Source organism: Artibeus jamaicensis, unplaced genomic scaffold, assembly GCF_021234435.1.
Source record: "Artibeus jamaicensis isolate MK-2021 breed Jamaican fruit bat unplaced genomic scaffold, CSHL_Jam_final contig_1715, whole genome shotgun sequence".
NCBI lineage: Eukaryota > Metazoa > Chordata > Mammalia > Chiroptera > Phyllostomidae > Artibeus > Artibeus jamaicensis.
In genome coordinates, this window is record NW_026521335.1 from 3,121,186 (window position 1) to 3,146,135 (window position 24,950).

At 39.1% G+C, this 24,950-nt stretch overlaps 1 protein-coding gene across 7 annotated transcripts in view; it reads left to right on the forward strand.

Moving 5' to 3' along the window:
* POGZ (pogo transposable element derived with ZNF domain) overlaps nt 1-24,950 on the forward strand; it is a 57,810-nt gene that overhangs the window by 19,572 nt on the left and 13,288 nt on the right. For 2 of the 7 annotated variants that reach the window (XM_037143655.2, XM_037143657.2), the window contains 7 exons: nt 15,472-15,647; nt 16,585-16,693; nt 17,959-18,249; nt 18,358-18,549; nt 20,661-20,767; nt 21,442-21,779; nt 22,347-22,501. In XM_037143655.2, the coding sequence (XP_036999550.2) occupies nt 15,472-15,647; nt 16,585-16,693; nt 17,959-18,249; nt 18,358-18,549; nt 20,661-20,767; nt 21,442-21,779; nt 22,347-22,501 (1,368 nt within the window). Of the gene's footprint in view, nt 1-15,291; nt 15,348-15,471; nt 15,648-16,584; nt 16,694-17,958; nt 18,250-18,330; nt 18,550-20,660; nt 20,768-21,441; nt 21,780-22,346; nt 22,502-24,950 lie in introns of all 7 variants that reach the window. The other 5 variants (XM_037143656.2, XM_037143654.2, XM_037143660.2 and 2 more) reach the window with 3 other exon arrangements.

The window sequence follows — 24,950 nt, forward strand, 5'->3', positions numbered from 1 at the left end:
AAGTCAGAGTGTAGCCAGCCCATTCTTGCAGGTGATAATTTCTAGGAGGGAAAACATAACCCCAAATTCGTAACTATTAAAGAGAACTGGGTTGAGTTTTGTTTGTTTGATTGTTTTTGTTTTGTTTGTTTTGCTCTTTTTATTAGAAGAGCTCCATTAGTTAAGAATTTCCCAGGGCAGATTTATTTTGTATTTTTTCTGGCAGATACATTTGGTTATTGGCTCCTGGGTATGGGAAATGGGATAGGGTTGTTGTCTACCTGTAGAAAATGGTGAAAGAGTAGTGTTCTTAGTGTATTTATGGACTAGAGAAACTATTTAGTGTTGGTTTTTATTTCATTTCTGATGAGTTTTATACATGCTGAAGATGAGTTATTGGTAAGTTATGGCTCAAGACTCAAATTAGCACCTTCATAGAGTCATTCATTGCCTTGCTGCAAAGGACTTTTATTTTTAATTAAACTTTAATCCTATTTTCTAGATACAACAATTTGTAACTATTTCTGTACATATATACACTTCTGTATACTTCTATATGTTATACAAAACTGGACCATACAGACTCTGTATCACTCTTTGCTTGCTTTTTTTTCTTTAAAATGTAGTGAATATCTTCTCATTTTACTGAATATCTATAACATTTTTATGACTATTTTCCCTTTGCTCGGTTAACTAACAGTAGATTGTAAGAGGGTAATATTACTGTTTTGAAGAGCTATTGTGAACATCCCTATCTTTTCTAATATCCTTAGTTACCTCTGAGAAAACAAACTAAATAACAAATTGTTGGATCAAAAGGCATCACAATTTTAAAGATTTTGGTCAATATTTTTTCTTGGATTAGCTATCTGGAAATGTTGTGTCAGTTTATACTTCCATTAGAAGTGCATATTATGTTCTCATTTTTGGATATAGGAATTGATAGGAGCACATTGATAGTATTTATAGTGATTTAGTCCTAAACTGGGTGGTGTTGTTTTATCACTATACTTTATAACTTAATTCCCTATTACTGAATGCTTATTACAGTTCTAATTTTTTGTGATTGCAGAGTACTGTAGTGAACATTCTCAGGCTGTATAAGCATACCTGCAGTATATATAAAATGAAATTGCTGGGTCGAGCATTTAAAATCTGATGGTGTCAAATTGCCCTAATGGGTTGCTCTAAATAAGTGCCCACTGGTAGCTCTTTCCCCATATTGTTGCCAACTCTGAGTGTTATCAAACTGAAGCCTTTGTCATTTCCATAGGTATTTTTTCAGTCTTTGGGTACTGAAAGTAGAATTTTATTAAAAAGATTTTACTTATTTATTTTTAGAGAGAGTGAAAGGGAGGGAGAAAGAGAAGGAGAGAAACATCACTGTGTGGTTGCCTCTTGGTGCCCTCACCAGGGACCTGGCCTGCAACCCAGGCATGTGCCCTGACTGGGAATGGAACCAGCGACCCTTCGGTTCCCAGGCTGGCGCTTAATCCATTGAGCCACCAGCCAGGGTGAAAATATGATTTTTTTAATCATATGGAATATCCTTAGAATTTTTTTCATTGGGAACCCTCATATATATATATAAGAACTGCTACCCCAAGAATTCTTTCATTTTTACAGATGTATCTAGACTTCAAAGCTTGTGGCCTTTCCACTGTATTTACTGCTTTCCTTGGTTTCTCTTAACATAATCTGTCCAAGTTCTGTTAGCAGTCAGTTTAGCTAAACTTTTCTTTTATCTGAGGGTTCCAAGCCTCATGATAAGCATCACATAACCTAGTCTCCTTGAATGGACTCTATTCCTGATCCCACCTAGGGCCTGTGTGCAAAATTTTAAATATACAATGTATGTAAGTTTATTTTATTTATTTCAGAAACATCTAGTATTCAAAATAAAATATTAATCTAGGTTCATGGTTAAAAGAAAGTGGGTATCAACTGGTAACCACAGTTACATAAATCTGTGTATTCTTCCAAAACTGTGTCTGTGTAGATAAGCACACATTAATAGGTCCAGTTTGTCTAACCATTTTTCGGTATGTACATAAAGTTCTGTAACTTTTTTAAAAATGATGTGCTAGCATAAGTGTAGGAATAGACATCACAATAGAGTGGATAAAAAATGTTCTCTCTTAACAACTCAGTTCCCCCATTAGCCTTCAGGGTTTTTTAATATATTTTATTAATTATGCCATTACAGTTGTCCCATTCCCCCCTTCATTCCTCTCCACCCTGCACACCCCCTCCCCCACCATTCTCCCCCCTTTAGTTTATATTCATGTGTCACAAGTTCTTTAGATTCTATATTTCCCATACTATTCTTGTCCTCTCCCCTGTCTATTTTCTACCTACCATCTATGCTACTTATTCTCTGTACCTTCTCCCCCCTTCTCCTCCTCCCACTCCCCTGTTGCTAACCCTGCATGTGATCTCCATTTCTATGGTTCTGCTCCTGATCTAGCTGTCCTATTGGTTTGCTTTTGTTTTAGGTGTGGTTGTTAATAACTGTGAGTTTGCTGTCCTTTCACTGTTCATCTTTTTTATCTTCTTTTTCTTAGACAAGTCCCTTTAACATTTCATATAATAAGGGCTTGGTGATGATGAACTCCTTGAATTTGACCTTATCTGAGAAGCACTTTATCTGTCCTTCCATTCTAAATGAAAGCTTTGCTGGATAGAGCAATCTTGGTTGTAGGTCTTTGGATTTCCTGACTTGGAATACTTCTTTCCAGCCCCTTCTTGCCTGTAAGGTCTCTTTTGAGAAATCAGCTGACAGTGTGATGGGAAGTCCTTTGTAGGTGACTGTCCCCTTCTCTCTTGCTGCTTCTAGTATTCTCTCCTTCATTTTAATCTTGGCTAATGTAATGATGATGTGCCTTGGTGTGTTTCTTCTTGGGTCCAAGTTCTTTGGGACTCTCTGAGCTTCCTGGATTTCCTGGAAGTCTATTTCCTTTGCCAGATTGGGGAAGTTCTCCTTTATTATTTGTTCAAATAAGTTTTCCACTCATGGCTGTTCCTCTTTCCCTTTTGGATGTTGGAACATTTAAAGATGTCCTGGAGGTTCCTAAGCCTGTCCTCATTTTTTTGAATTCTTGTTTCTTCATTCTTTTCTGTTTGGTCATTTTTCTTTTCCTTCTGGTTCACTCCCTTGATTTGAGTCCCAGTTTCCTTTCCATCACCATTGGTTTCCTAGGCATTTCCCTTCATTTGAATTAGTTTAGCCTTCATATGTTCTTCTAGTTTGTGACTAAAATCAAGCAGTTCTGTGAGCATCCTGATCACCAGTGTTTTGAACTGTGCATGTAATAGGTTGGCTCTTGGTCGTTTAAAAGTATTGGCTCTGGGGCTTTGAGCTCTTTTTCTGCTCTAGCCATAATGTTTTGGTCAGGTTGTGCCTATTACTTATGAGGGGCGGAGCCTTAGGTGTTCACCAGGGTGGGGTGACCCAGGTTGCTGGTTTGTGATGCTGTATGTGGGGGCGGGGTCAGAGAGGGGCAATGGTGTTTGTTTCACACTCTCTCTTGGATTTTGGTCCCCTCTGCTGCTTCCTGCAAGCAAATTGGGCTCCTCTGGTGCTGGTTCCAGGGTGTGTGGGCCTGTGCACCTTCCAGGACTCTGTGGGTCTTTCCAATGAACTCTCTGTGAGCCTGGGAGCTTCTCCTGGCACCTTGATCCAGAAAAAGTTTCTCCAATTGGTGGTTTTAGGCTTTACTTCCTGGTGTTGGGGCCCTAGCCTGTGCGGGCTGTCTCACTGCTCGCTCCTTTGCTGGTTTATCTGTGCTCGAATGTGTGAGCAGGTGTCAGCCAGCCGCCTTGCGCCCCCACTGGGTCTGCCTGCTGCACCCCCATACCTGGGATCCGCCAACTGCTGCCTGCGCTTCTGGGTGGGTCAGGCCCTGCTTTTGCCTGCCCAACTCGGCTCTACCAGCCGCTGACTCTGCCCCTCTCACCGGTCTGGCTGAAGGGTTCGTTGTTGGTCTTCCATACAGTTCAATTTTCAGTGTTTTGTTTGCGTTTTTGTTACTAAAACTGTGTTGTCTTTAAACTGGGTTGTGCGAGGAGGTGCAGTGTTTCCACCTACGCCTCCATTTTGGCTGGAAGTCTTAGCCTTCAGTTTAATTGTACTGGTGTATTGTGTACTTACTACTTTAATGTAGCAAAAGAGAGTAACTTTTAATCAATTTAATATTATTCCACTTAGTGTATCAGGTTATTTAAAAAGCCAAAAAGTTATTTGTTTGTTTGTTTTCTTGCTCCCCATCCTCCTTTTAAACCAGTTGTAAAATTCATTCTGGCTCCTGGTTACCAACAACCACCTTCTTCACTAATTATATTTTAACAGATTGTCCGTAGTTTGGTTGGCTTTGATTGACTTTTATAGTTTACCTGTTTCTCTTTTTTATTTATAAATCCTCACCCGAGGATATGTTTTTTATTCATTTTCTTTTTTTCAGAGAGAGAAACATGGATCAATTGCCTCCAGTATGCCCCCAACTGGGAATTGACCCAGCAACCTTTTGGTGTATAGATCAGTGCTCTAACCAATTAAGCCACCTGGCTAGAGCTGTTTCTCTTGTTTTTCTTGCCCTCTCAAGAAGCATTTACTCGACTTTTGATTTTAAGAAACCTTTATATATATGTGAGAGGGAAGCCAGGGGTTGGGGAAGAGGAGGAGCACATTGATAGTGTTTATAGTGATCTGACTAGACCACTAAACATCAACTGGGTGGTGTTTGTTTTATTATTATACTTTATAACTTAAATTTATGTAACATTTTATATGGATTAAATGTTAAAATATAATTAAGATAAAGATTATTTTGAAAGAATGAATGAGACAGGGCACGGGCAGTGGAACACAGTTTTGTCCTCTACTCCAAAATACCCATTATTCCATGGAGTGTGTAGTTGGTTTTAAAAAAAATTTCAAATTCTTTCCTATACAATAGGGAAAGAATAGTTTTTTTTTCCTTTTAAATAAATGATACTGGGACAAGTAACTGGATAATTTTCCACACTGAAAAAAAAAATGAAGTGCCACTCCTCCCTTATATCATATGCAAATATTGAATGTAAATGGTAAAAGACCTAAATGTAAGAGCTAAAACTGTAAAACTCTTAGAAGCAAACATAGGGATAAATCTTTACGACCTTGACTTAGGCATTGGTTTCTTAGATGGTGCACCAAAAGCATAAGTACAGAAAAATTAGGTGACTTGGACTTTATAAAAATTAAAACCTTTTATTCTTCAAAGAGCACAATGAAGAAAGTGAAAACATACAATCTATAGAATGGGAGAAAATTTAGCAAATAATGTATCTGATAAGGGACTTATATCTAGAACATTTAAAGAACTAGTAATAAAAAGACAAACAATCCAGTTTCTTAAATGGGCAAAGGATCTAAATAGACATTTCTCCAAAGAAGACATGTGAATGCAAATAAGCACATGAAAAGATGCTCAACATCATTAGTCATTAAGGGAAGTGCACATCAAAACCACAACGGGGTACCACTTTATACCCACTAGGATGCTTATAATAAAAAAAGATGGACAATAACAAGTGTTGGTGAGAGTATGGAGAAATTGGAACTTCCATATGTAATGTATTGCTGGTAAAAATGTAAAGTGATATGGCCTTTTTGCCAAATAGTTTTGCAGTTTTTCAAAAAGTTAAACATAGCGTTATAATGTGACCCAGCAGTTATATTCCATACTACATACCTAGGGGAATTGACAACATGTTCAACACAAATACTTGTGCACATATGTTCTGGCAGTATTATATTTTTATAGCCCAAAATGGAAATTATCTAAACTGTTGAGTGGATAAGGTGATAGATCCATAATATGAAATATTATTAGGCCATAAAAAGAAATGAAGTCATGATATATGCTCCAACATGAATGAACCTTGAAAAACATCATGCTAAGTGAAAGAAATTAGACACAAAGGCTCCATATTGTATGAGTTTTTTATTTTATTTTTTTTAAAGATCTTATTTAGAGGGGAAGGGAAGGAGAGAGGGAGAGAAATACCAACGTATGATTGCCTCTCGTGCATCCCCTGCTGGGAACTGGCCTGCAACCCAGGCATGCGCCCTGACTGGGAATTGAACCACGGTTGTTTGGTTCGCAGGCCTGCCCTCTGTCCACTGAGCTACACCAGCCAGGGCTGTATGAGTTTTTTCAAAGGAATGTTCAGATTAGGCACAGTCATGGAGACTGAAAGTAGATTAGTGCTTGCAAGGGCTCGAGGAAAGGAGAATGAGTAATAACTACCAGTGGGTAGAAGTTTCTTTTGGGGGTGATGAAATGTTCTGGAATTAAATAGTAAGTGATGATGGTTGAACAAACTTTGTGAATATACTAAAGATCTCTACATTTTATGTATGGTATATCAGTTATAGTTCAGTAAAGCTTTTTTGTTTTTCAAAGAAAGTCTCAGGATTAAAATGTTGGAACATTTTAACTATTTTTTTCGCTGTTCAGAAACTAACACTCAGCATTTGGAAATTATTCCTGTAGATCTGACTGATCATATGTTTGCAATGGAAGTGAAATAAACCACTGCTTAATTTTGACCTGTGAAAGATGTAAATTTAGTGTTATAAATTTCTTTCTGCATAACTCATTATGATTTTCAGTTCCTCTTTAGCTTATTTCAGCTCCATGTTAGTCTTCCTTTCTTTTCTTTCTATTCTCTCTTTTTCTTTTCCTTTTCCTTTTTCTTCCCTTTCTTTCGTTCTTTCTGGAAATGGAGGGAGAAAGAGGAGAGAAAAACATGAATGTGTGGTTGCTTCTTGTCCACCCTCTACTGGGGACCTGGCCCACAATCCAGGCATGTGCCCTAGACTGGAAATCAAATGGTGACCCTTTGATTCGCAAGTGGACACTCAACCACTGAGCCACACCAGCCAGGGCTAGCCCTCTTGTTTCTGGGTTTTAAGGCTATGTATGTAAACTTTACAAGAATGAAGAAAAAAACTAACACCTTCAGATTTGTAAAACAAACAGAACATAATTTGAGAAAAGTTGCTGTGAATCTCCTTCCCTTATTTAATCAGTTTATGGCTGTGATACCTAGTTTATATATTGAGAGCAAACTTAGAGGCAGGAGATTGGTTGAATAATTCTTTTCCAGGCTTTGTTTTAAGCCTCAGCACTCTGATTATCTCATTCATCCTCTAGAAAATGAACTTTATGTGACCTTCGAATTGTCCGAATTTCTTTGAAAAAAGAACTAATACAAATTCAGAAATCACTTAAAAATTCATTAGAGTTAGAATTTATTAGACTTCCGCCAAGATGGAGGCATAGGTGGAGACTCTGTGCTTGCTCTCACAACCAAGTTTAGAGACAACTAAATATTAGCAACAGAAAACACAGCCAGAGCACAGAAAATTGAACTTTTCGGAAGTCTGATAACAACAAGTTCTTCAGCCTGACCAGTAAGAGGGGTGAAACCAGCAGCTGTTGGAGCAGGGTTGCATAGAAAAACTCGGTCAGACGGACTCGGGCATGCAGAACCCAGGCACAGGGTTGGACCCAGTAAGCGACTCAGCGAGCAACCGTGGGAAACAGCGGGGGTGCAGGCCTGCAGGTTGACTGTGGTCGCACATTCGTGCACAGATAGACAAGCGAGGGAGTGGGCGGTGAGACTACGGGGCTGAGCAGGCCCCACCGCAAGTGGCAGCAGAGGGCGCCGCCATTTCCCCACTCTGACCCCCCCTCCACATACAGCGTCATAACCCAGCGACCTGAGTGGCCCTGTCCTGGTGAACCACCTAAAGCTCTGCTCCTCACCCAGCAGCGTGAAACAGCAGAGGGGGTCGCCATTTCCCCGCTCTGATCACGCCTCCACATACAGCGTCACAACCCAGCGACCTGGGAGTCCAAGGCTCCTCTCCTCATACTTAATGGGAGCGAACAGACCAAAAATGGCTCAAGGTCTCAAAGCCCCAGAGCCTATAAATCTAAGTGATGAAGAAATAGCAAAACTCTCAGACGCACAATTTAAAACACTGGTGATCAGGATCCTCACAGAACTGGTTGATTATAGCCACAAATTAGACAAATATATGAAGGCGAAACTAATTGAAATGAATGGAATTGCACAGGAAACCAATAGCGATGAAAAGGAAACTGGGACTCAAATCAATGGAGTGGACCAGAAGAAAGCAAATTATGGCCAAACAGAAAAGAGTGAAGAAGCAAGAATTCCAAAAAATGAGGAGAGTCTTAGGAACCTCTAGGACATCTTTAAACGCTCCAACATTCGAATTATAGGGGTACCAGAAGGGGGAAAGGAACAGCCACCAGTGGAAAACTTATTTGAACAAGTAATAAAGGAGAATTTCCCCAATCTAGCAAAGGAAATAGACTTCCAGGAAATCCAGGAAGCTCAGAGAGTCCCAAAGAAGTTGGACCCAAGAAGAAACACACCAAGGCACATCATCATTACATTAGCCAAGATTAAAATGAAGGAGAGAATCCTAGAAGCAGCAAGACAGAAGGGGACAGTCACCTACAAAGGAGTTCCCATCAGACTGTCAGCGGATTTCTCAAAAGAGACCTTACAGGCAAGAAGGGGCTGGAAAGAGGTATTCCAAGTCATGAAATCCAAAGACCTACAACCAAGATTGCTCTATCCAGCAAAACTTTCATTTAGAATGGAAGGACAGATAAAGTGCTTCTCAGATAAGGTCAAATTCAAGGAGTTCATCATCATCAAGCCCTTATTATATGAAATGTTAAAGGGACTTATCTAAGAAAAAGAAGATAAAAAAGATGAACAGTGAAAGGACAGCAAACTCACAGTTATTAACAACCACACCTAAAACAAAAGCAAACTAAAAGGACAGCTAGATCAGGAGTGGAAACATAGAAATGAAGATCTCATGGAGGGTTAGCAACAGGGGAGAGGGAGGAGGAGAAGGGGGGAGAAGGTACAGAAAATAAGTAGCATAGATGGTAGGTAGAAAATAGACAGGGGAGAGGGCAAGAATAGTATGGGAAATATAGAATCTAAAGAACTTGAGACACATGGTCATAAACTAAAGGGGGGGTAATGGTGGGGACGGGGGGTAGGGTGGAGGGGACTGAAGGGGGGAATAGAACAACTGTAATGGCATAATCAATAAAAATAAATTAAAAAAGAATTTATTAGAATTCATTGGAATTAAAATTTATTCAAATAATTAATGAAAATTTATTAAAATAATAAGTATACTATGACTTGCCATATACTGACTTGCTTTCAAGTGAATTGGGAATTTAATCTGGGCTTAGATCCACTTTTTAAATTTTATTTTTGGAGATAGGGGTGGCAGGGAGAAGGAAAGGGAGAGAAACATCCATGTGTGAGAGGAAAATCCATCACTTGCCTCTTGTACATCCCACCAGCTGGGGACCTGGCCAGGAACCCAGGCATGTGCCCTGACTGGGAATTAAACTGGTGACCTTTTGGTTTGCAGAAGGAGTCCTTACCGACGGACACCTTACTGACACCTTACCCTCTGAGCCACCAATCAGGGCGAAATCCACTTTTTTGTTTGTTCTATATTTTTGGAACAGTCCTGACAGTCTACCAAATTCAAACATGACCTTAAAATGCTTGTGCTTACATTCTTTTTTTTTCTTTTTTTTTCTTTTTTTTTTATTGATTATGCCATTACATTTGCTCTATTCCCCCTCCCCCCTGCATACCCCTCCCCCACCATTTCCCCCTTTAGTTCATGAACATGTGTCTCAAATTCTTTAGATTCTGTATTTCCCCTACTATTCTTACCCTCCCCCCTATCTATTTTCTATCTACTGTCTATACTACTTATTTTCTGTACCTTCTCCCCCCTTCCCCTCCTCCCACTCCCCTGTTGCTAACCCTCCATGAGATCTTCATTTCTATGGTTCTGCTCCTGATCTAGCTATCCTCTTAGTTTGCTTTTGTTTTAGGTGTGGTTCTTAATAACTGTGAGTTTGCTGTCCTTTCACTGTTCATCTTTTTTATCTTCTTTTTCTTAGGTAAGTCCCTTTAACATTTCATATAGTAAGGGCTTGGTGATGATGAACTCCTTGAATTTGGTCTTATCTGAGAAGCACTTTATCTGTCCTTCCATTCTAAATGAAAGTTTTGCTGGGTAGAGCAATCTTGGTTGTAGATCTTTGGTTTTCATGACTTGGAATACCTCTGTCCAGCCCCTTCTTGCCTGTAAGGTCTCTTTTGAGAAATCCGCTGACAGTCTGATGGGAACTCCTTTGTAGGTGACTGTCCCCTTGCTGTCTTGCTGCTTCTAGGATTCTCTCCTTCATTTTAATCTTGGCTAATGTAATGATGATGTGCCTTGGTGTGTTCCTTCTTGGGTCCAACTTCTTTGGGACTCTCTGAGCTTCCTGGATTTCCTGGAAGTCTATTTCCTTTGCCCTCTTGGGGAAATTCTCCTTTATTATTTGTTCAAATAATTTTTCAACTGGTGGTTGTGCCTTTCCCCCTTCTGGTACCCCTATAATTCGGATGTTGGAACGTTTAAAGATGTCCTGGAGGTTCCTAAGCTTCTCCTCATTTTTCTGAATTCTTATTTCTTCATTCCTTTCTGTTTTATCATTTTTTTCTTCTGTCTGGTCCTCTCCCTTGATTTGAGTCCCAATTTTCTTTCCATTACTATTGGTATCTTTTGTATCAGCATTCATTTCGATTAATTTAGCTTCCATATGTTTCTCTAATTTGTGACTAAAATCCACCAGTTCTGTAAGGATCTTTATAACCAGTGTTTTGAACTGTGCATCTGAAAGACTGGCTATTTCTTCATCACTTAGGTCTATCGGTTCTGGGGCTCTGAGTTGTTCTAGAGCCATTTTTGGTTTATTCGTGCTGTTTAGTGAGCGGAGTGAAGCCTTAGTTGTTTACCAGGACGGGGAGACCCAGGTCGCTGGTCTGTGACGCTGTGTGTGTGGGCGGGGTCAGAGAGGGAGCGATGGCGTTCCTCTCCGCTAGCCCAGCGCATCCAGTCACTCAAACGCCTCGGGCTTGCTTATCCGATCCTAATTTTGCGAGCCTGCTGCACCGCGCGGGTTTCCCTTCTCACTGGTTTCTCCGCACGTAAATGCGCGCGACCGACCGACCCGACCCACCGTGCCTCTTCCCTGTGCGCTCCGGCAGCCAGCTCGCTGGCGATCAGCCCTCGGTTGCCTGCGCGCACCACGCACCGCCCCGGGAATTTTTTCTTGCTAACCTGCTCCGCTTCTGGCCTCGCTCCTCGTACCGGTCCAGCCGAGTATCTAGTTGTCCTTTGGACTCCGTATTGTCGATTTTCCGTGTGGCTTGGTTGTGACTGCTGTTAAAAATAGTTGTTCTTAGATTTGGTTGTGCACAGAGGCGAGGTGGACCCTCCACCTACTTCTCCATCTTGGCGGAAGTCCCCACATTCTTTATAATAGTAGAATTCATGCAGATTCCCTTTTGAAACTTGCAGACACTGGTTAATTTCACATAAATGCAAAAAAAAATTTCCATCATTTCCTTCCTGTATTTGGTTGGAATGTAGAGATCGGTGATTATCTTAAGAATTTTTGGACATAGATAACAGATAATTTATTTTCTTTTACCCTAGCATTGAAGTTAATAATAAAAAATACATGTTTTTGTTTAGTCACTGTTTTTCAACCATAAATTATAAAGGGGTAAAAGATAGATGAGGACCTATAGATTAAAAGAGAAAAGAATTATATATTTAACTTTATTGAATATAACTGACAAATATAATTGCAACATATAAAATGTACATTGTGGTCATTTGATATACATTGTGAAAGGATTCACACTATCTAGTTAATACACCTATCACCTCATATATTTATCTTTTGGCAGAGGGGAGTAAAAACATTTAAGTTTTCTCTTAGCAAATTTCAATTATATGAGACAGTGTTATCAACTATAGTCAGAATTACTATTTTTTTGGAGTGATAATGGTGTTGGTATTTGCTCTTCTTAAATTATCTTTTATAGATATACACTGAAATATTTATAGGTGAAATGATATGATTTAGAACTTGTTTCAAAATAGTATGGGCCAGTGCCCATAGGTATATATATGAAACAAGATTGGCTGATGGTTGAAACTTGGTGATGGTACATGGGATTCATTATAACATTTAATATATGTATATACACATAAATATACATACACACATATGTATATATGTATGAATGCATGTGTGTATATATGTATACATATATGTTAACTTCTTAATTAAACATTTAAATTTAAAATACACAGTCAATAAATTGCCAGTATATTTAGCAGAGACAGAACTTGTTGGAATGATTTGTTTATCTGTCACTCTCCATGATCACTAGTCTGGTGGCTTGCTAACAGTCAGCGTCTAGTCCACTGATAGGCTCTCAATTTCTGAGAGAATATGGGCCAAGCTGCTGTTAGCCCATTAACAGGCACATGTATACCCAGTCTGCTGGTCTTGCTTTGTAACTGCAGTGACTCCATTTGTCTAGTAGAACGTAGAGTTCAGAGGAGTCCATCTCATTCTGGTGATTTGAGGTAAAACATTGAAGCAGGATGTTGCTTTAATTTTTGATTTAGGTGTATTGGCTCCTTGAAGTTTTCTGTCTGATTTTGGAATATTTGTAAATTAGGAAGTGTAGTATTGAGGACTTTTTAGCCAAACAGTACATAGAGAAAAACACTTTTTCCTTCACAGATGAAAAAGAATTTATTTCAACAGCAGCCCACTTTATTGGTATTTATTAATATTTATTCAAAAATGAATAATTATTTTCTCAAGTCATATCATTTTTACTTTGTGTTGTTTAGTTTTTGACAAGTCTTTTTTTCAATCTGATGCCTTTTTAAAAATTTTTATTTTATTGATTATGCCATTACAGTTGTTCTATTCCCCCCCTTCATTCCTCTCCACCCTGCACCCTCCACCCCCACCATTCCGCCCCTTTAGTTTATGACCATGTGTCTCAAGTTCTTTAGATTCTGTATTTCCCATACTATTCTTGCACTTCCCTTATTTTCTACCTACCATCTATGCTACTTATTTTCTGTACCTTCTCCCCCCTTCTCCTCCTCCCACTCCCCTGTTGCTAACCCTCCTTGAGATCTTCATTTCTATGTTTCCACTCCTGATCTAGCTGTCCTTTTAGTTTGCTTTTGTTTTAGGTGTGGTTGTTAATAACTGTGAGTTTGCTGTCCTTTCACTGTTCATCTTTTTTATCTTCTTTTTCTTAGATAAGTCCCTTTAACATTTCATATAATAAGGGCTTGGTGATGATGAACTCTTTGAATTTGACCTTATCTGAGAAGCACTTTATCTGTCCTTCCATTCTAAATGAAAGCTTTGCTGGATTGAGTAATCTTGGTTGTAGGTCTTTGGATTTCCTGACTTGGAATACCTCTTTCCAGCCTCTTCTTGCCTGTAAGGTCTCTTTTGAGAAATCAGCCGGCAGTCTGATGGGAACTCCTTTGTAGGTGACTGTCCCCTTCTGTCTTGCTGCTTCTAGGATTCTCTCCTTCATTTTAATCTTGGCTAATGTAATGATGATGTGCCTTGGTGTGTTTCTTCTTGGGTCCAAGTTCTTTGGGACTCTCTGAGCTTCCTGGATTTCCTGGAAGTCTATTTCCTTTGCTAGATTGGGGAAATTCTCCTTTATTACTTGTTCAAATAAGTTTTCCACTGGTGGCTTTTCCTTTCCCCCTTCTGGTACCCCTATAATTTGGATGTTAGAGCATTTAAAGATGTCCTGGAGGTTCCTAAGCCTGTCCTCATTTTTTTGAATTCTTGTTTCTTCACTCTTTTCTGTTTGGTCATTTTTTTCTTCCTTCTGGTTCACTCCGTGATTTGAGTCCCAGTTTCCTTTTCATCGCTATTGGTTTCCTGTGCAATTCCCTTCATTTCAGTTAGTTTCGCCTTCATATGTTCCTCTAATTTGTGACTAAAACCAACCAGTTCTGTAAGCATCCTGATCACCCGTGTTTTGAACTGTGCATCTGAAAGTTTGGCTATTTCTTGGTCGCTTAGAGTTATGGGCTCTGGGGCTTTGAGTTCTTCTTGAGCCATTTTTGGTCTGTTCGCTCCCATTAAGTATGAGGGGGGGAGCCTAGGTGTTCACCAGGGCGGGGCTACCCAGGTCACTGGGTTGTGACGCTGTAGGTGGGGGCGGGGTCAGAGCGGGGGAAATGGCGGTCCCCTCTGCTGCCTCCCGCTACTGTGGCCTGCTTGGTCTCGTCTCACTACCCACTCCCTCGCCAGTCTATCTGCGCAGGAATGTGGGACCACAGTCAACCGGCTGCCCTGCGCCCTCGCTAGGTTTGTCGGTGGCTCACTGAGTCGCTCACTGGGCCTTTGCAACCCCACGCCTGGGATCCGCAGGCCTGAGTCTGTCTGACCGAGTTTTCCTGTGCAGCCCTACTCTGCTAGCTGCTGGCTTCACCCCTCTTACCGGTCAGGCTGAAGAATTTGTTGTTATCAGACTTCCGAAAAGTTCAATTTTCTGTGTTCTGGGTGTGTTTTCTGTTGCTATTATTTTGTTGTCTCTAAACTTGGTTGTGAGAGCAAGCATGGCGTCTCCACCTATGCCTCCATCTTGGCGGAAGCCTGACCAAGTCTTTTCCTTATCAGTCTTGATGACAGAAAGAGAGAGAAGATAGCCTGTCCATCTCTGTGTTCCCATTCCTCAAAGACTGTAGTTGTTGAGAGTGTTTTTCATTTCTGAGATTTGACTTCAATTTTTATTTATTTGTTTATTTATGGAGAGGGAAAGGGAGGGAGAAGGGAGAGAAACATCAATGTGTGGTTGCCTCTCACAAACCCCCTAATGGGGACCTGGCTTGCTGCCCAGGTATGTGCCCAGAGTGGGAATCGAACCGGCAACCCTTTGATTTGCAGGCTGGCACTCAATCCACTGAACCACACCTACCAGGGCTAAGATTTGACTTACTAAAAAGAGATGCCATTCTTTAAATTCTGTGTACTTGCTGAATTAATGTTTGTTTATGAATATTTCTCATGTAAAAAGATTAAGGAGGGTTAGCAGTAAAATAGATTACATTCTGACAAAATAGATTTTACCTAAAGTATGTTTACTTATTTGTTTCTTTGTTTTAGAAAAACATGTTACTTTGTAAGAAAAATAAACTTAAATGTTACTTTGTTTTGCTGATTTGGTATGGGGAGATATGTGTGGTCACTTAAACAATGAGTCTTAATATGTTAAGACATCCCTAGTAAAGATATGTTGGGGAGATGTTAGTGGACCTTCCCTACCTGCCTGTTTTTCTGTTAGTTGTAGATTTGGGTGAAGCTTAAATTTTTGGTGAGTTTGGTGACATTAAACCTGAGGTGAGTGACAGTCTTGGATATTTTGATATCTGGGACACCATTTCTTATCTAAGATCATGTTTCTTATAAAATGTGTGGTGGTTTTCTATTTTAATCACTTTTTCCCCTCCCTTTTACTCTTTAGCTGGCAATTCTTTGGTCCAACAAGGTGGACAGCCACTCATCCTAACCCAGAATCCAGCCCCCGGTCTGGGCACAATGGTTAGTCAACCAGTACTGAGGCCTGTCCAGGTCATGCAGAATGCCAATCATGTGACTAGTTCCCCTGTGGCCTCACAACCAATATTCATCACTACACAGGTGAGTAGGACTCTGAATTCTGGGACTAGTAAAGAGGAGAGAAAAACCATGAACCTCTGGGGGCTCTGACTTAGTCTTTCAGTATCTCTAGGGATGATTCTAAGTCCCGTCTTTTGACCTTGCTTTGTCATTTGCTATTTTGTAATTCGATGCTGACTTAGGTAGAAAGCCTAACATAGCTTACAGCTGGGTAATTTCCTCTTCATACCCCTTAGAGGGTTGTTAAGTGATTTGAGGTCTGAGCAGAAATTAGTGGGAAAGCTTGGATTCAGAAGCCTTAACACTTGGCCATTAAGGCTTCTTGCTCTTTGTTATTTTTCTTAAAATTGGGTATGTTGACTTTTGGACATCTGTGTGTGAAATTGGTGAAATGTAGGCACATATTTGGAAGGGAAGAAAAGATAACTTACTTGATCTATAATGTGAATTGGAGTTGAAAGCCTAATGCTGAATGTGGGGTGTGAAGGCAAATGCTTCTCTGCCTGTGACTTCCTGAGTTACAAACTCTTTGCTTAGAAATATGCCAGAGAGATTTATGGCCTTTGACGTGGACTTTGGGAATAATTTCTTACAATTATTTGTATGTCGAATTACTCTAGTGAATACTGTAATGTCATTTTTTCCCCTTATATGCTTTCAGCAGCTTAAGGGACAGTCTTTGGTTGAGGTTTTTTAAGCTGAGATTTTTCTTAAGGTGGGAAGTAGGTTTCATTTTTGCTTATATGTACCAAAGTTAATTCTTTAGTTTTGATATTTTATCACTGAAAAGTTAGCCAGAATTTCTAAATTTTCTCTATGTTATTCATTTAAAAACTCTTAACTCTAGATAGAGGAAACATTAGGTAAGAGTGGGAATTTTTTGGATGTAGGTCTTATTGCAATCTCTACTAGTGTTAGCTGATCTCCATGTTAAAGATCATTTTGCTTTTTAATGCAGGGATTTCCTGTAAGAAATGTCCGGCCTGTACAAAATGCAATGAATCAGGTTGGGATTGTGCTGAACGTACAGCAAGGCCAAACGGTTAGACCAATTACACTAGTCCCAGGTAAGGAAAAATGTCTCTCCATGTGGAATAAACTCACATCCTGAATATTTGTTTTTATTGTCTCAATAGGTCATTTAAAAAGTGTATTTAAGGAAAATCTAAAATATAAAAATCATATTGATTTAAGCCCTTTTTTTAAAAAACTGGTTCTAACCTTTGGCTGGGTTGGTGGTTTTATTTTTCTTTTTACTTTTTACCACCTTTCATGAAGTAGTAAAACAGGATTTAAATAGTCAATTTTATGTTTCTCATGTTTTAGTCAGTTATGAAGTTTGTTCTCCTGAAGGATTATTATTAACACAAACTCCTAAATTTTATATTGCTTATAATTCTACTCATTGTGCATGGTGAGATTATAAACTTTATTTTGATTTAATTTTATAGTATAGATATTTGGATATAAATTAAACAAATGACATACCCTTTGAGGATAAATATTGCTGGTGACTAGTTAGTTTTTTTTAAGAAACTGAAGTGCAGAATAATTTTTTAAAATCTTGTAGTTACCCTGCTTAACACCCCCCCCCCCCAATTCTTTATTTAGTGGCTAACTTAACTATAATTCAGGCCAAAAAGGAGTATCTTAGTTGAGTTGTTGTTAAGGGTATTTCTGCAGCCTGTTTAAGGTGTTTTTTTTTTGTTCTTGGAGCCCATGGAATGTTTTTGGTCTTTAGTCTGTTGAGCTTAACCTATCTCGTTCTGATATTTCTTAAATACATGTCAGTGGAATTGTGTATAGCGGAACCAGGAAACTCATCTTTGGGACACCCTGGTAGAGTGGCACAGTCAGTCTTCTATTTGAGTTTCTCTGAGAGCACAGAAGACTCCTTTAGTATTCTGAGAAAGATTGCTTTTTTCAGGACCATGTCTGCCCTCTCAGCCCATATTTACCCATACTGCCTTCCACTCTATACCCATTCTTTCTCTCCCAAGTTTGACCTTTCTCTTTCAAGTTCAAACTTCTCCTTATATTTTTAGACTGGAAAAGAATTGGGTAAGGTGTTGTGGGAGGAATTGATGGGAATTTTCTTTCTTCAGTTTAATGTTTTATGGGCTAGTTATTTAGGCTAATTTCTTTTATCAGCTTGCATACCTGTTACTTTTCTAGATATTAGCATTTATGCTATTCTTGGTAACCTGTAATGGTTACCCATCAGTTTGGGGAAATAATCTTTTCCTATTTCAGTAAAGATAGGGGTAATGTATTTATTATAGGTGAGCTTATTGACTGAGATGTGGTACTTTTCTTTGCCTTTCTTTTGAAGCCCCAGGTACCCAGTTTGTTAAGCCAACAGTTGGGGTCCCACAGGTGTTCTCTCAGATGACCCCAGTGAGGCCAGGCTCCACAATGCCTGTGCGGCCCACCACCAACACCTTCACCACCGTCATCCCAGCCACTCTGACCATCCGAAGCACCGTCCCGCAATCCCAGTCCCAGCAGACCAAGTCCACTCCCAGCACTTCCACTACTCCCACTGCCACACAGCCGACCTCCTTGGGACAACTAGCTGTTCAGCCTCCAGGCCAAGCCAACCAGACCTCAAACCCCAAGCTAGGTGAGACTTGGGAAGAGGAGCTGGCAGAGCCGGGACAGGGTGGTGGGTGGAGAACAGATGATTATCACTTGGCCAACATAGCTCCCTCCTTCCCCTCTCCACCTGCAGTGAGCATTACCAGCTTTGTCACTGTGAAGCGACCTGGGGTTACAGGTGAAAATAGCAATGAAGTGGCCAAACTGGTGAATACCCTTAACACCATCCCTTCCCTGGGCCAGAGTCCCGGGCCAGTGGTGGTATCCAACAACAGCTCTTCCCATGGCTCTCAGAGAACCAGCGGACCTGAGTCTTCAATGAAAGGTACAATAACCTGAAGGACTCTGAGCAGCCAATCATTCAAAAACATTAATAAATATATGTTGTATCAGAATTCTATACTATGAAATAGAGAAATAAAATAGAATACAGTTGCTACAATCTATTCTCACAGAAGCTTCAGTATAGCAAAGGGGATAGCCACTTGAGAAAAGTATAACTGAATCATCAACAAAGAATTTTGTAATGGTACTTTGCAGATTAGTGAGATGGATTGATCAGGTATAGGTGGTACAATCAAAAGATGGCTTCATGGAGGAGATGGATTTCTGAACAAGATTTTAAAGTGAGGATTTGGTACAGAGGTTTTCACATAAAGAAGGATACGGTCGTGAGGGTTTTCAAGGGTCTAGATCAGAGGTCAGCAATCTTTTTCCACAAGAGACCAGATAGTAAATATATTAGGCCTTATGCACAATATGGTGTATATTACAACTACTGAACTCTCCCATGGTAGTGCAAAAGTAGACACAGGCAGTGTATAAATGAATGAGCGTGACTGTGCTCCACCAGAACTATTTGTGGACTCTCATTTTTGAATTTCATATAATTTTCATGTGCCCAAAGATCTTACTCATCTTTGCTTTTGTTTCAACCATGTAAAAAATGTAAAAACCTGCAACAAATGGTGTTGGGAAAAACGAATATCTACGAGCAAAAAAAGAAGTTGGACCCTTCCCATATATAAAAATTAACTCAGTAAATCAGACACCTAAGCATAGAGCTAAAACTATAAAACTCTTACAAGAAAACACAGGGGGAGCTCTTCATGATGTTGGATTTGGCAATGATTTCTTGAATATGACACCAAAAACAAAAGCAACAAAAGAAAAGTAGATAAATAAGACTACATCAAAACTAAAGTGTTTAGGGCAACAAAGGATGCCATCAGCACCAAAAAGGCAAGCTACTGAATAGGAGAAAATGTTTGCAAATCAAGTATCTGATAAGGGGTTAATATTCAGAATATATAAAGAACTTCTGCAACTCAACAACAAAGGAACAAACAACCCAATTTAAAAATGGACAAAGGTGTTGATTAGACCTTTCTTCAAAGAAGACATACTGTGCAGATGGCCATTGAACCCTGAAGCAGCACTAAACATCACTAATAACTAGAGAAATATAAATGAAAACCACAATGAGATCCTACTTCATACCCGTTAGGATGGCTGTTATCCAAAAAACAAAATTTAACAAGTGTTGGTGAAGATGTGGAAAAATTGGAAACCATTGTGCATTGCTGGTAGGAATATAAAACAGCATGATTTTTACTATTGATATATTTACTACAAAAAAATCAAACATAAAATTACTATATGATCTAGCAGTTCCACTTCTGGGTATACACCTAAAAGAATTGAAAGCATGGACCCAACATTTGTACCTGCATCTTATTATTCATAATAGCCAAGAGGTGGAAGCATCTCAAATGTCCATCTACCTATGAATGAATACACAAAATGTGGTATATGCATATAATGGTATATTGTTCAGTTTTTCAAAGGAAGGAAGTTCTGACACATACTAAAACATTCATGAACCTTGAGGACATGATGTTAAGTGAGCCAGTAACAAAAGGACAAATACTGTATGATTCTACTTATGTGAGGTACCTAGAGTAGTCAGATTCACAAAGTAGAAAATGACGTTTGCTAGGGAGTAGGACGAATGGGGAATGGAGAGTTGTTAAATGGGTATAGGTTTCATTATTGCAAGATGAAAAGACTTCTGGAGATTGCTCGCTCAACATTGTGAATATACTTAATTGTATACTTAAAATTGGTTAAGAAATAAACTGTATGTTATATATATTTTACCATAATCAAAGACCAAGAAGTAAAAGCCATTCTTACTAGCTCATGGACCAAACAGAAACTGGCAGCTGACTGGATTTGGTCTACAAGTCATAATTTGCTAATCCTTGGCCTAGACTAAGAAGAAGAATGGTAAAAGGAATGTCCTTCATAATGAACTCTCATGCTTGCCTACCAGCCTTGATATGTCCCTCAGGTTGTGTAACCTTTTCCCAAAAGGCCAGTAATAATATCCCATATCATCTTATTAATCTTATCAATGCTTCTCCCTTCTTCCAGTGACCTCTTCCATTCCTGTGTTTGATCTCCAAGATGGTGGCCGGAAAATATGTCCACGATGTAACGCTCAATTCCGTGTAACTGAAGCTTTGAGAGGTCATATGTGTGTAAGTGATATCACGTATGATGGGGATCCAGTTTAAATAGCTACCACTATATAATTCCTGTCATATTGGGAGCTTGCGAAGCAGGGATCCTAAAATGACTTGGAAGCTTTTTAAAGTGTTGCTTTGTCGTTTGGACTGTTTTGGACTAGTTACATACCGTGGAAGGTCATAGGGTATATTTAAAGACTCTCAAATAGATCAGAACCTATGCAACCTTAATTTCTTAGTTGTGGTAGATTTTGAAACTGCACCAGACAGTTTAGACAACCAGAACTCAAACCAAGTTGGCTTCAGTTCATTTTCTGCTTATGTGTCATTAATGAATCAGGAGTTATTAACCACTTCCCACTTCCAACCTTCCTGTTTTTTGTTTTTTTTTGTAATAGTTCAGATGCGAAGATTGGAACTTCTTCCTGCTAGGGAAGTCAGAACCAAGTTATGCTAGTGAGTGGTTAAGGTAGCTATAAAGCTGGAAGGAGAAGTACAAGATACATTGTTTGGAGTGACATGTGGCCATAAATACATATACTAGAAAAAGGGAGACACTTGGAGTTGCTGTAGAAAACTGGAGGGTGAAAGCTGGATGAAACCACCTAGAAACAGAGAGGTTGAGGGGTTAGCACACCCTAGCCCCCAGGATAACCAGAATGATCAGATGTCTTCTTTCTTTATAGTACTGTTGTCCAGAAATGGTCGAATACCAGAAGAAAGGAAAGTCTCTGGATTCAGAACCCAGTGTCCCTTCAGCAGCAAAGCCCTCATCGCCTGAGAAAACAGTTCCTGTTGCTTCCACACCCTCTTCAACACCAATTCCTGCTTTATCACCACCTACCAAAGTAACAGAGCCAAATGAAAACGTGGGTGATGCTGTCCAGACCAAGCTCATTATGCTAGTAGATGACTTTTATTATGGACGGGACGGTGGCAAAGTAGCCCAACTCACAAACTTTCCTAAGGTTGCCACATCTTTCCGATGCCCACACTGTACAAAAAGGCTAAAAAACAACATTCGGTAAGTTTTGTTTTTTTTTCTTTTTTTTAGTTTATTTATTTTTAGAGAGGGAAAGAGAAAGGGAGAGAAACTTCAGTGCAACTAGTGGTTGCCTCTCACATGACCCCTACTGGGGACCTTGCCCACAACCCAGGCACGTATCCTAGACTGAGAATCAAACATGCCAGCATTCAACCCACTGAGCCACAGCAGCCAGGGCATTTGGTAAATGTTAAAGACCCTTGGAGGTTACCTTAGATAAGACAAGACTGAAATATTCTTATGTTTAAGACTTGTTCTTTGGAGAATGGTCCTATTATCCAGTCTTGCCAAAGGTTATCATTAAATCAGTAGGTAGTATTGCAGAAGGTGAAATGTGGTAATAAATAAAATATAACTGGATAGAGTAAGGGAGACCAGTATATGTCCTTCCATAGAAGTCTTAATTTTAAGAACCTTTTTCTACACCCAGAGGAAGTAGAGAAAGGGGAGCAGGTCATGTCTGCTCTATGATCCTGCAGTTATATGTCTCCAAGGCTACTGATTTTTCTATATGTTTTCTTATTTTCCCTTTGTGCTGTACTACAGATTCATGAACCATATGAAACACCATGTAGAACTTGATCAGCAGAATGGTGAAGTGGATGGTCACACTATCTGCCAACACTGTTATCGCCAGTTTTCCACGCCCTTCCAGCTCCAGTGCCACTTAGAAAATGTTCATAGTCCCTATGAATCGACTAGTAAGTTTGGAAACTCTTAAACTCTAAGAATGTACTTAGCTCTTTATCATTAAATGGCCCTAGAGGGTGTGGGTTGTATTTATATGTGGGTAGACTAGTGTAGAGGAAGTTCTTCGTGTATTCAGAAGTCAGTTAACTTACTTCATTTGCCCTATTTTCTTTTTAAGATTTTATTTATTTATCTTTAGAGGGGAAGGGAAGGAGAGAGGGAGAGAAATATCAGTGTATGGTTGCCTCTCATGCGTCTCCCACTGGGAACTGGCCTGCGACCAGGGTTGTTTGGTTTGCAGGCCCGCGCTCAATCCATTGAGCAACACCAGCCAGGACCCTATTTTCTTTTAAGCCTGACTTACGTTCTGTTCAGCATGAATGAGTTCAGTGCTAGATCCTGAATTATGAGGGGGTTTGGCTCAGAAGCACTGGAGAGAGACACATGTAGTGGATTTGTCACCTAGATCTTTTCAAAGGAGGAGCATCTATATTCAAACTTCCATTTTAGTTAGTCCCCTGATATGTTTAAGTAGAATAGAAGACAATGTTTATTATAAAGTACCTTAAAAATTGAGACAGTGCTTTAAAAAAAATAAGTCATTTACTTAAGACCATACACCTCAGTAAGGTGACATTGTGAGACTTTGAGCCCAGTCTTCTAGAATATATCCTTTGTCCTTCAGAGGATTTCAAGTTCAAGACACAAAAGTTATGTAAATATAGGAAAATGTGAGAACAACATGGTACATTTATTATAAACATAAGTGTTGTGTGTTTCACCAAGAGTAGGTGAAATAGTTCAGAGAAGGAGTAAGGTCCTTGTGGCAAGATGTCACAGAAAGTCATGTTTAAGTTTTTAGGGTCTTTAAATACAAGAAGGGTTTAGATTGATGGTAAGTAATAAGTTTTTAGGTGATGAAAAAAAACATGAGCAGAGGTGTAAAGACCAGAAATCTGCATATGATTTTGATGCTTTTGCTGCAAATTAAAAACCTTGACTAAAATAATTAATAAGGACATCTATTCTGTCATTTAACTGAAAGGGCTTCAAGCCCAGAACTTGAGTGTACTGCTTCTCAACATTTCTCTGGTCTCTGGCTGTGTTAGTCTCAGGTATTACATTCAGACACAAAGTCATGCAGATGAAGAAGAGACCATATATTCCTGTGTCTTTTCTGAATCTGTTTCTTACAAGGCAGAATTGTTTTCCCTTTATATCTCCTTGGCTTTTGTCATATTTGCTTGGGGAATGGGATTGCTATGAGTGGCTAAGACTAGTGCTGTTCAAAAAAGTAGAAAGCAAGCTATACATGTACTTCAAATTTTTTAGTAGTTATTTAAAGTAAGATTTTAAAAAATTGAAATTAATTTCAATAGTATATTGTATTTAACTCATATGCAAAATGTAGTTACTGGAGCATCTATTCACAATTCTAAAATTAATGAGATAATTAACTTTTTTTTAAAAAAAAGATTTTAATGTGTGATAACTGCATGGTGACAGATGATTGCTAGACTTAGTGTGGTGATGATATTGTAAGGTTAAAAATGTTGGATCACTATATTGTACACCTGAAACTAATATTGTATACCAAGGCTACTTAAACTTTTAAAAGTGAAGAATAGATTTAAAAAAATTCTGGTATATATATTATACTCACAGCAAATCTCAGTTTGGGCTTACCACATTTAGGTGTCCACAAGCCACACGTCACTGGTGGTTACCATATTGGACAATGAAACTTTAGACTAATCATTTAAGGAGTAGAGTGGATATTAAAATCAACCATCATTTCACTATGTTGTAGTGGCAGAGTAGCCAATTTGGGCCAGGTTAGGACCGCAAATTCCTCCTGTCAGTGATAAGAAGCCCAGAAAACCCTTTTGCACCTCCAGTGAAAATATCTAACTCATTTTTATACAGAATCTGTGGGTTTTTGTTAGTCCGTTTGTGTATGTATGGATTGTACACAGGAAGGATAAGTAGAAGTTTTTCCTTTATGGAAAGTGGAAATAATATAGAACCTCATCAGTCTTTTTCTGTTGGCTTATGACTCGGTTATCCCTGACTTTTAGGAAAAAAATATTGTATTTTTACTTTGTGGTGTTTTTAAGTTAAATTTTAGATACAATTATATTTTGTTCCTAAATACTTCAGTGTGTGTCTCTAAAAATGGTATTTTTCTCTAAATAACCAGAGTTCCTTTGTCAAGACCTAACAGATTTAAACATACATTAATTTCTAATATCTAGTCCTTTTTCAAATTTCCTGAATTGTCCCCAAAACATCAATGGATTAAATATATTTAATTAGAGTGACATTGTAATCTGAATAGCATTGTGTTTTTCTTCATACTATTCAAGGGCAGTAAACTGAGGAAGAGGTAGGGTTGTGGAAGGAATGCTTCAGGAGTCTTAATAACTAAGTTCAGGTGTCTGGAGGATACTGTATAGAAAA